This window comes from Maniola jurtina, chromosome 13, assembly GCF_905333055.1.
Source record: "Maniola jurtina chromosome 13, ilManJurt1.1, whole genome shotgun sequence".
Lineage (NCBI taxonomy): Eukaryota > Metazoa > Arthropoda > Insecta > Lepidoptera > Nymphalidae > Maniola > Maniola jurtina.
The window spans coordinates 1,407,328-1,418,842 of NC_060041.1; the positions used below are offsets into that span (position 1 = coordinate 1,407,328).

General features: G+C 42.6%; 2 protein-coding genes across 6 annotated transcripts in view; one reads left to right on the forward strand and one right to left on the reverse strand.

Moving 5' to 3' along the window:
* Positions 1 to 11,515, forward strand: part of LOC123870665 (protein split ends-like) — a 169,279-nt gene that overhangs the window by 148,296 nt on the left and 9,468 nt on the right. For all 5 annotated transcript variants that reach the window (XM_045914019.1, XM_045914020.1, XM_045914018.1 and 2 more), the window contains 5 exons: positions 8,859 to 9,194; positions 9,313 to 9,770; positions 9,939 to 10,196; positions 10,519 to 10,794; positions 11,084 to 11,428. In XM_045914019.1, the coding sequence (XP_045769975.1) occupies positions 8,859 to 9,194; positions 9,313 to 9,770; positions 9,939 to 10,196; positions 10,519 to 10,794; positions 11,084 to 11,428 (1,673 nt within the window). The remainder of the gene's footprint in view (positions 1 to 8,858; positions 9,195 to 9,312; positions 9,771 to 9,938; positions 10,197 to 10,518; positions 10,795 to 11,083; positions 11,429 to 11,515) is intronic.
* On the reverse strand, positions 18 to 1,864 carry LOC123870690. The gene has a single exon (XM_045914063.1). It carries the CDS (start codon positions 720 to 722, stop codon positions 249 to 251), a length of 474 nt encoding a protein of 157 aa, XP_045770019.1. The 5' UTR covers positions 723 to 1,864; the 3' UTR covers positions 18 to 248.

Here is an 11,515-nt window from a genome sequence, read left to right on the forward strand (position 1 = left end):
AATTGAAACACTAGTAGTATAGTTGATAAAACTTTTATTTCAACAATGTAACTAAATTAATTTAACCTATAACGGCGCACTAAGCTCGCCCAATCACTTGTTATGATAATACTGATATGGTTATTGATACACCGCTAGTTATTTTCATTTACCCCATATTTTAAAGTTCCACTTTATACATATATTGGCTATTTACCCCACAAATTAGAATCGTTTACCCCATAAACAGGATTATTTTCACAACACGTTCACGCACTGGACGTCGATGGTTCAGGCGAGCCTTGGATGGTGGTGGTTTCCTCAGCATGGCAACTCTTCCTGTGTTTATGAACGAAGTAGTACGAGGGGAACTTGGACCCGCAAGTCTTACACGGGTAGTAGTGGAGGGTGGAACGGGCCGGGGTCTTTCTGTGGCGGCACGGCCATTCCCGCTCCTGGTGCGGCTCCTGCCACGCGACGTTCAGGACTCGGCTGAAGCGGACGGGGCCGTCGCAGGACGCGATGTCCAAAACTGTGTTGCTCTGACGCGTCGGTGGAGATTCCTCGATTCGTTCTACGTCGAGCTCGCTCGAAGTCGTCGACGACGGCGAGGGCGGCGGTGGCGAGGAAGGCGGCGAGGGAGCCTTAGCTCGTCTCGGGACGGGTCTGTGAGCGCCCGGAGGCGGAGCGGGACGAGCCACGCAGGGACTCGGCCCGAGCCACGCGCGGTACAGAGACAGCATCCCCGGACCGCCGCCGACCGCAGACTAATCGCGCGATCTTCATCCCCCGCCTTATATACCCAGCGGAACTTCCCCGAAAAGTTTACACTGCGATTCCGTTTAACCCATTAAAAATTAATGTATAATAGTACGGGCAACGATGAAAAGAGGTTGCATTATGACAAAAGTATTATAATATAGGTCCATTCAATACACACAAAAAGCACTCCAATATTTTAATTCGTGACATTCGCGAATTTTTTAAAAATTCAGATGCGACATCTCGACAAAGCACTTGACGTTTTTGCGAATCTCGCTCCACGGAGGCGTATAGAATATTCCTCTCGGCATAATAACCGGCGAGTGTCTGTGAGTCGGCAAACACTTAATTCACTTAGAGGTCCCTGGGGCCGGCGGACTTGTACCGCGCCGCCCCATTGACGGTTAAACACCGAATCTAACTAGCTCTCCAGCTTCTTTGTTACAAATGCTTGACGTTTTAAGAAAATTAGGCACTTTTGCATATTTTAATTTGCTTCGCTTTGCTTTAACACACATGGTTTTTTACATGACTGGTATATGATGTGTAAATATTTAAGGGATTTCTTTCGTAGATAGATAGAGGAGCTAACACGAAAGTTGTGATTGTTATAATCCTGACAAAATTGCTACAACTGTGCATTCTTACAATAGTTCATTGTGCAAGGATCAGCTAGAGATGATTGCTATTGTCACCCTATATATAGCATTCAAACTTTGGTGCCAGGTTAGGTCTCCAACTGAACAGTATCAATTGATGACTTCGTAGTTATTATTGGGTTAATTGATAGTCCTAACTACAAAATTGCAAGGTAAATATTGTAGTGCAACTACCTACGTAATATGTTTTGGTGGATTTGATGGAATTTCATTTTTGCAATTCATCATAATATTTTCGCATATCCTAATAAAAATAAAGCTATGTCGGCACAACATCAATCAACTCAATTAAAGTTGTATTTTTTAAATGTTCTACTGCAATCACAATTTTTTTTAAATTTGCTTTTATTAAAAAAAAAATATAGGTACTTCTAAGTTTATTGTGCATCAAGGACTTCAAAATAGCAACTGCTTTTCTCCAATATTTGGAAACTGTATAGACTTAGGTTCTGTGACGTAGGTATACAGGGTGTAACCAGAACGCTAGCAAAAACTTGGCGTTATTACGACCATAACACAATCCAATGCCAATAACTATTTGCCTTATCTTGTAGTTTTAGTGATTAAGTATTTTTCAAACCCGCATTGTATAGCGTGCAAAACTCGGGCCACTGCCCCACCTACGACGCGGCATTAACTTCTAGTGACCGATTTACGCAATGTTTGTTAACCTCTAGCGTCAGTCACATGTTTTATTTGCAATTTACTGTCAACTTTTAAAAAATACAGAATTTTTTTCATCGTTTTTTATCGTTTATCTTATCAGTTATCAGTAGTCATCAGTACTTCTTCTACTACAGTACTGTCTTCGTTTTTGCTAGTGTTCCAGTTACAGCCTGTATAAGAAGCCCTCACTAATGAGTACCAAATTATGCTGAATTTAATTACACAGAACAAATCGCAGTCAGGACTCTGCTCCAATTAGTGTCTGTGCAAATTCCGCTAATTAGGAAATTAATTGACTGAGCGCCTCCGCTTTGTGCCTCTATGATTTCAAATGTAAGTATAATATTGTAATTGAGATGATTCGGGGTTAATTTTTCAATCGTCTAATAAACTGATGAATAATTTGACATTTTAACAGATATCTACTTATCTAATACTAATTAATATTGTAATCACCCAATTTATATCTCAATTAGATAACGTCTGTGACATCGTCCGCATGGATTTAGGTTTTTAAAGATCCCGTGGGAACTCTTTTACTTATCTGGACATTATCCTAGTGTAAGTACTTATACTTATGTGGACATTATCTACATACTTGGTACAGCTTGCTTTCAGAAGACAGACGTATACGGTTTTTCCCCGGAAAATCAAAGAGTTCCCACGGGATCTTTCAAAACCTAAATCCATGCGGATGTTTTTTTTTATATATCTCAAAAAAACTGATTTTACTGAATTTCGTCTAAATCGGTTAAATCGTGGGCAGTGAAAAGCTAGCAGATGCACATTTTAATTTGGAATGATATTTTTTTACGGAGTGAGTATTCTGTGAAGATTTGATTGCGACTTGGTTAAATAAAAGAGGACAGTTGAAGTACAAAAAGTCTAAGAATTTATCTTCAACGCTCCCACTATATTATTCATCGCTATTATTTCCCCCAGGGTAGGTCTCCTCTCATTCTTACATTCAATTACTATATTACTGAGGTTGTCCGTTGTCAGGTTGACCTTACTTCTTCTACAAAAAGCTAAATACCAATTAAATTATTTTGAGACCCTGAGGAATTTGTTTTAAGACTAATATTTTTCTTGCAATCAATAATGATGTTATTTGCGTTTTATTTCCTTAAAAATTTCCTAAATATGTCATTATTAGAGGATGCCCGCGGCTTCGCCCGCGTGGATTTCGGTTTTTTTAAATCCCGTAGGAACTCTTCAATTTTCCGGGATAAAAAGTAGCCTATGTCCTTCCCCGGGTTGTATCGGGTTGTATTGTAAAATCGGTTCAGTGGTTGGGCCGTGAAAACGTAGCAGACAGACAGAGACACACTTTCGCATTTATATATTAGTATGGATTTTGATTAGAAGTAATAAAAACAAAATAGATAGGTAATATTATTATGCATAATTTTAGTTTAAAAATGGGTAACTTGAAAATGGGTAAGTACTAAGTAGTTAGTTGGTTAACTGGATAATGCGTAAGTGTATAATTGTAAGCTATTATTATCTTGGATGATTTAAAAATCAAAATATGAATAGTGAGAAAGACTTATTTTGTTAGATTAAGAATTTTGTTGTATTGTTGTATTTAATTAGATTATAATAGGGCTGACATGTACTTTTAAATGTATCAAAGCCCTTAAATAAATAAAGAAAAAAAAAATCAAAATAGTAATTCAAAGCTGGCTGGATCAATAAATAAATAGTCAATTGGTGTTCTTCAATCACGCCGTAACGGAGCAACAGATGCGTCTTTTGCCTGGATATACTTAAAAACCTGGGGAGTGACATAAATTACTTTTTACCAAAGAATTCTCGCAGGATTAAAAAAAAAACTAAATCCAAAAGAAGTTGCGAGCATCGTCTAGTCTATCTGTAAAATGTATGTATGAAAATGGATGATCTTATTTAAATGGATTGTAGCTAACAATACCGTCAGGGCATCAAATAAACACGTGTCCCGTAATACGCCGGCGCTTATCCCTGTCAGCGGTAATCCGGCTGCCACGTCGACAGCAGGCGACACACGGAATGGCAAATCAGTCCGACGACCGCTTTGTTCACTACTTCACAAATTACACACATCACATGTGATTTAACTATCAATTCTCGCTATCTTCATTGATATCAGTTGATTTTGAGAGGAAAATTAAAACAAGTTATAGATATTCCGTTTCACTATGACCGCTCACCCACGGCGTCAAGTAGCGCCGCGGCGCGTCGCGAGTATAAGCCCATTGAAAAAAATCAGGTCCGAAACTAGTCGGGCATACTCCGACAAATACGTTCAGCCGTTTGACATTATTATGGATATCAATCACGACAGCTTGAACATCAAAATATACAAAAAAGTCCTGACTCACTGACTCTCAGCCCTGAAAAGCTAAAATGCACCCAGGTTCCCTTTATAATGTAGACAAGGAGAAGGCCGAAGCGAAGCCACAGACAATCGCTAGTAGCCAACTATAACATGCCCCGCAATATATAGACTACTCGTAGCATTAAAATGTCAACGAACACCTCGGACACAATAAAATGCAACAAATATTTATATTCGGCATGGGATACCCGTGAATTCGTACAGTGAAATGTCCACACTCAGCTTATGTGTTTGCATGTCGCCTGTTTGCCAGCGTGACGCCGAGCGTGACGTTTTAACGAGCCCCCGCGGCGTGTGTGCACAACCGCAAACACGGGGGAGACATCTTGTGGATTAAACGCTCAGCGGGCAGGCGGGCCACAATTTGCGTTGCCACTGGTACTGGGATTATTCATCTAATAGATTGGCGATGAACTGTGGGCCTAGTAAGTAAGCTCAGTCACTGAGCGGTAGATGGAGAGAGTTACGCTTGAAGTTTCTCTACATGATCAAATCAGAAGATTCGTAGATTAGAGTAACTGGCATAGCTCAGGGGGGTTGCGATGTTGAAGTTTTTCGAACTATCTGCCTTGCCCATTACATAGTGACGTCGCACTGAGAAGTGTAGGCCCCCCAGCTCTCAGCAGTCACGGGGTGTTTAACACCTACCTCTTCGCAATTGGAAAAGCACCGCTACTTCTGCGCACCCCGAGACATGCAAGAAGAGCGAGGATCGATCGACGTGGAGGTGTGAGTGCCCAATACCTTATAGCGCGCATGCTGACCAACGAAGACGCCTGGCCACGATACAGCCAAATACTGAGGGCTATAATGATAGGAAGAAAAGAGAGAGAAAAAGAAGAAAAGACGAAGGTAGAGATTTAGAAGGTCAACACGAAGTAATGCCACGCAGTTCCGTGCTCACCTTGGAAAACACGGGGAAGTAATGTTATTCCGTGCAAGTCGAACACACCCTGCCAGCAGGCAGTAGTCCGTAGGTATTTTTTCCTCCCCTAAAAAAAAGTCACAAACAAACAGACCGACAAGAAAGCGAATTTATAAAATCGTCCCAAATCGGGTGCCATTCACGGTCGGCAATGAACTCCAAATTATGCCGAGTTTAATTACACCGAACAAACAGCAGTCGGATCCAATTAGCATCCGTGCAAATATCACTAATTGAGAGAGTTTAAAGCGGCTTTCGGTAGAAAAAACCTTTGATTCAAAATTCATATTTCACTAACAAACTGTCTGTTTTCATTGAAACTGAAATTTCATGACACTGGCCAATTGCACCACAGGCCGCAGGCGGCTACTGCTAGCGTTAAATTTGAATAGCAAAAAATCACTTCGATTGCATAATTCAGGGCGCTTTAACTTTTTAGCCGACTTCCAAAAAAGGAGGAGGTTCTCAATTCGTCGGAATCTTTTTTTTACACTTAATATTGGTATTTCTTTAATAGTAGGAGCTCAAGCTATTGACTTGGACCACCCGCTTAGCTTGTTTTTACAATACAACAATAACTTTCTGCCCCGAAATAATTTTCATAAATTCAATGTACATATTCAAGCTTCATAAAATCCCATGTTAGGGGTCCAGCAGTAGTAGTTCTGGATAATGCTGAGAATCGTGGAATCATACCGGGTTTAACTAAACAGAGCGAGCGGTAGATCCAATTAGTGCTCGTGCAAATATCAGTAATTGGGAGGATTAATTGACCGAGCCGTACTCGGATTCAGCTGTGGTTGTTCGTTTGTACACGTTTTTGCATGCGGACGTGGGTATATTTATACTTTGTTTTCCTTTTTTGGGGTTCCGTACCTCAAAAGGAAAAAAGGAACCCTTATGGGAATCACTATCGCGGTATTTTCACATACAATTTCAGTTATTTCAACTGAGCAAGCTTAGTTTAGTAGCAAAAGTTTAACAGTAAACCTAACAACTAACTAAATGCTTTTCCTGCAAATAATTTAACCTCTGGGATTGCACTTCTAAACTACCGTCCGATTGTTTTAACTATTTAGTGCAGTTTACCTGTGTATTATGAATTAGTGAAATAGCGTTTCTAGACTATTATAATGTAATTTATGAACTGTATAATGATAATCTGACTAAGAATATATGCAATGGCTATCACCAATGCAAGCCACTGTACCGAAAGATTGTAGATTCTGTCAAGAGAGGATATAGATTTGTTTTTTTTTTAATATTTTTTATTCTGATACAAGTTGGCCCCCTGACTGCAATCTCACTAAAAATTTTTTAAAAATTTAAAATAAAACTTGTTTATAAACTAGACTTATTTAATTACTAATTACACAAATCTTGCCCGCGTGGAATGGTGCCAACAATACTGGCTGCATTTCCGCGCTGGACATCCAGGCTGTTCGTTAGTAAAAAATGAGCCAGCCCTTTTGTCACCAGATGAGACTATTAATCCCAGTGAAATGTCTCGTAAATTATTTTTTTAGAATTGTAACAGTTTAACAATGGGATCAGGCATCGATGGATATTCAATATTCACGGCCCCGAGTTGGGCGCCAATTTGCGCGAAGCGGCTTAGTGCTGGGAGTAAGGGGTGCATAATCCCTTTATACATTAACTAACGAAATGTGCAAATTGTATCAGTAAACTAGTATTTGACTAAACTGAAAGATACAAATTACAACTTAGTTCATGAATGCAAAGCCAATTCAATAAAATCCTGAACCCTGAAAAATAAACCCTGAACGGGAAGCTGGAAGAAATCTCTGTTAAGAGATAAGCATTTCCAATGTACTTAACTTGATTTATTATAACTTTGTAACTACAATTTTGGTACATAAAAAAAGGACTACACTAACTACTAAAGAGGAGATCTGGATTCCACCGGGCACCTTCTATATTTTCGGATTTTAGCAAATAAATGCCACTTGCTTTAACGGTGAAGGAAAACATTGTGAAGAAACCTGCATGCCTGAGTTTTTAAAGGAGTTTGAAGGAGTCTAATTTGCAAGCCAGCGTGGTGGACTATGGTCTAAACCCTTCTCATTCTGGGAAGAGACCCGTGCTTAGAAGTGGACCAGTGATGTGTTTATCATGATGATTATGATGAATATGCATAATAAATACAATAATTACCTATGATTATGCACCTCCCGCCTCCCTCTCCGTAATCCGAATCTCGCAAATTGGCGCCCAACCCGTGCCCGTGAATATTACAGACCGTCTGGTGCCTGATTCCGGCATCAGCCCGCTCTGATTCCACGTTAAATGTTTAATTGTTTAGCGCAATTTGGTTTTGGGAGCCTAATTGTATTGCCGGATTAATTTATTTACGGCCGGGTATTGTGTACTCGTTGATAATTGAATATTGTGTTTGTGTTTATGGTTTTGGTTGGTGCGGATTTGATGAGCGTGGTTTACGTATATGATGATGGTAACAATTTGTAGCTGGGGTTCGTCATCATCAACGTGATTAGATCATCGCCGACCCACTACTAGAACGTGTCTCCTTTCAGAATGAGAATCTTATGGTAACCCTAGCCCACCCTGGGCTAGGGTTACCATAAGATTGGGTGATGCGAATTCGTATCGCAAAAAACGACGATGTGATTCAATTCAATAATCTTTATTGCGAATTTGGGTTAGTTTACAGATCTTAAAACTATTATTGTTAGGTGCTCCAAATTCTACCTTTCGGTATGCAATAATACAATAACATAATTAGTCATGAATACAATCTTGTCATACCATTATAAATATATAATATTCTAATTATTATTATTACAATTCATTCAACATTAATAGATTCAAAATTATTTTTAATATGTACCTATTCTAATCAACTTTAATTCTACATACAGTATATATTATTATTTGATGTCAATATTTTAGTGTAATAGGAATTATTATTTTACAAATCAATTATAGTTATAATTAAATAGTCTAATCTAATGTGCCAACATTTCATTTATCGAGTAAAAACATTTATCTATGAGCCATGTAAAAAGATTCTTTTTAAATTGTTGGAGGGGTAATATCCGTAAGCCGGGAGGGAGCTTATTAAATATTTTTATACACATGACATAGCTGCATTTTCCGTAAGATGCATTAAAAAACCTATGTGCAATGACCAGTCTGTCGCCGTTTCTTGTATTTCTCGGATAAATATCTCTTGCTTTTATAAATAGATCATTATGTTGTTTGACAAAAATACAGATTTCATAGATATACATGCACGGAAGTGGGAGAATACGTAATTTTTTAAATAGTGGTTGACACGAATCCAAATAAAAAGCTCCTGTCATAGCTCTTATACATCTCTTTTGGGGAAAGCTCTGTCAGCCTCGCTAGAGTTTCCCCACAAGATGATGCGATTTTGCGCCGCAAGGTGTCTTGCTGTCATGGTTTCTGTAGACTTCCATTGTTTATATCATTTCTTTCTTTGCAGCGATGACGGAAAGAACGAGCACGCCGTCCTCAATCATCCCGCCATCGAGTACGACCACTACCACGGTTACCACCGGCAGCAGCACCTGCGCGGTTTGCTCGGCGAGCGGCGCGAACCGAGCCGTGGCACCTTCGAGAGCGGCGCAATACGGCCTCGACCCTTCCGTGGTAGGGGCCAGGGTGTGTGAGGCGTGCCACTGCAGATTCGTGCGGGCGAGACGGAGTAGATGCGCCGTCCCGTCGTGCGCTGGCCCCAGGGCGAAACGGTTGAGGCATCTACCGCCAAGGTGGCACGACCTGCCACAAGAACTGAAGAGGCCACTAATGGATGAGTTTCGTGAGTGTCTTGCTTATTATATTGCTATCTATCTTGTGCTATTCTATCTTATGCTATTCCAAATCGCACTTGAACGGTTTTTTTTATTTCATCATCTTAAATGCAATTTGTCCAACAGAAATCCCAAGCGACCTCAGCAAATGCTGCCTAACGTGTTTCAAGCGAATAACTCGGCGGTTAGACACGACAGGCGAAGGCGGATCCGCGCCGGAACCGACCGAAGACGAAGCGGCGGGCTTCAGAACGTTACTGAGAGAACACGGGACCGCTTGGGAACGGATGTCAGCCGCGAGCGGGAGAACACCAGCCAGCTTGAAAGCCTTCTACTTCACGTATCGAAAAAAACTCCAACTGGATGTATTATTGAGTGAAAGACAGCCCTCGAGAGGGAGTGACACGGATGACAGCATACTCAGTTCAGGGGACACGGACACGGCGAGTGCGGAGTCCCCCCGCCCTCCGCCGCTGCCCGGGCCGAGGACTGACGCAGTGGCACCGAGGAGGCACAGGAGGGACGAGTATGACTCCTCTGCCACGGAAACGGCGGATGAGGAGAATGATGCTCCCAGTGCTAAGGTGAGTTGAAAACTTGAACTTTTATGCGCACCTCGTTTTTTGGACAGTTCGCGTTACTTTCATCCGTGATTTCTAATAGCCACCAAACATATAACATTAGCATATAGCATACTGTCTAAACTTTTCCTAAGTACCCTCCTTTAGAAGTAAAACTTTCCTCTCATCTAGACGATAGCCCCCGCGCCAGCGCCGGTGGTGGCAGTCGGAGCGGGCACCGGCGTGACGGGGGTCACGAGCTCGAACCCCGGGACGGTGTCGGTGTCGGTGTCCAGCGCGCAGGCGCCGGCCGCGTCGGTGGGCACGCCGCTGACGGTGCGCGACGTGGTGCTCAACATGATCGAAGTGAGCCTGATGCGGAACTCGCGGCCGGTGCCGCCGCACCCCAACCCGCAGGCCATCACCCATCCGCACCAACAGCCGCCTAAGGTGAATATTTTATTTATTTGGAAAACAAACAGCTATTATATATTTTACATAATTTTATCCTTAGTCTAGGTAATAATTACAATAAACCAGTAAAGTTTTTGAACTATGTCGCTGAGGTGGAAGGAGTCAAGAGGCGCAAATATGAAAATATAGTTAAAATAATGTCATATTTTTGCTCTGTATCTGTGTTATTTAATTTTTTTAATTTAGTTTTGATCGTTTATTATCTATACATGTTTTTTGCCTTTGCTAGTTTTTTTTTTGTTTTTTAACTAACAAAAAGAATTTAATTGTATTACGGTATTTCATCTAAATTGTGAAGGTGTCAACACACGAGCCGCTCGCAACGCTGACAGTAGTGAGCGGCGCGGGGCACGCGGGCCACGGCAGCTCGCCGCACTCGCCGCGCTCGCCGCACCGCGGGGCCACCATCACCCCGCTCCCGCCCGACGGCAAGGACGTCATGCTGCTGCACATAGAGCCGCGCGCCGCGCCGCCGCACCACCTGCCGCACGCGCACCCGCACGCGCCGCACGCGCCCGCCGACCCGCTCGACCTCAGCGAGAAGAGGCCGCGCCACGACCTGCCTCCCAAACCCGTGAGTCTTGTGCACTTTCTGTTTCCCTCGCACCCGTCCAACCGTAGGTCCCTATCCCCCTCTACCTTCCGACGGTACTGCTGCGATATCCAGCCGCGCGCGACGCCGCGTCGCTTCATTTTTCACTCGCAGTCGACCTGAGTTAGAATGAGTTACGGGTACAGTTTCTGACTCATGTCGCATGCGCTTGCGTCCACTTTCTGCGAGTTACTTATTGCCAGTCGACGATCGATCGTAGTCTGACGAGAAATAAAACCTTTATAATAAACATGCTGGTATTTTCCCACAGCAACACCGCAACGCAGAGTACGCAGCATACAGAGCGGCAGAGAGACAGTCCCCAACTCAATACAACTCCAAACCCAAGCCGGTCGCCTCCCCGCGGCCAGCGCTCAAGTTGCCGGCCAACCCCAAGGGCTCCATCACCCTGGGCACCCCTGTGGAGACCAGATACGAGCAGAGGATACCCTCGGACCCGAAGACGGGGTCGATCACCGCCGGGACCCCGGTGCACGGGCCTCATCATTTGCCAGAGAAGAGGAATTTGGAGTACAGACGGCGCAGTCCGGGAGGCGCGTACTACGCGGGCGCGGGCAACCAGCCGCGACCGCAGTCACCATCCTCGTTTCAAAATGTAAATTTCAAAAATTTTCTTTAAAGTAATAATTATATTATTTAATGCAGAAATTATAAGGTATTGATAGACGGGCGGATGGACTGA

What these genes read in the sequence shown, in the direction of transcription:
- LOC123870690 (XM_045914063.1), bottom strand. Translation starts at nt 722, where the DNA reads ATGCTGTCTCTGTACCGCGCGTGGCTCGGGCCGAGTCCCTGCGTGGCT.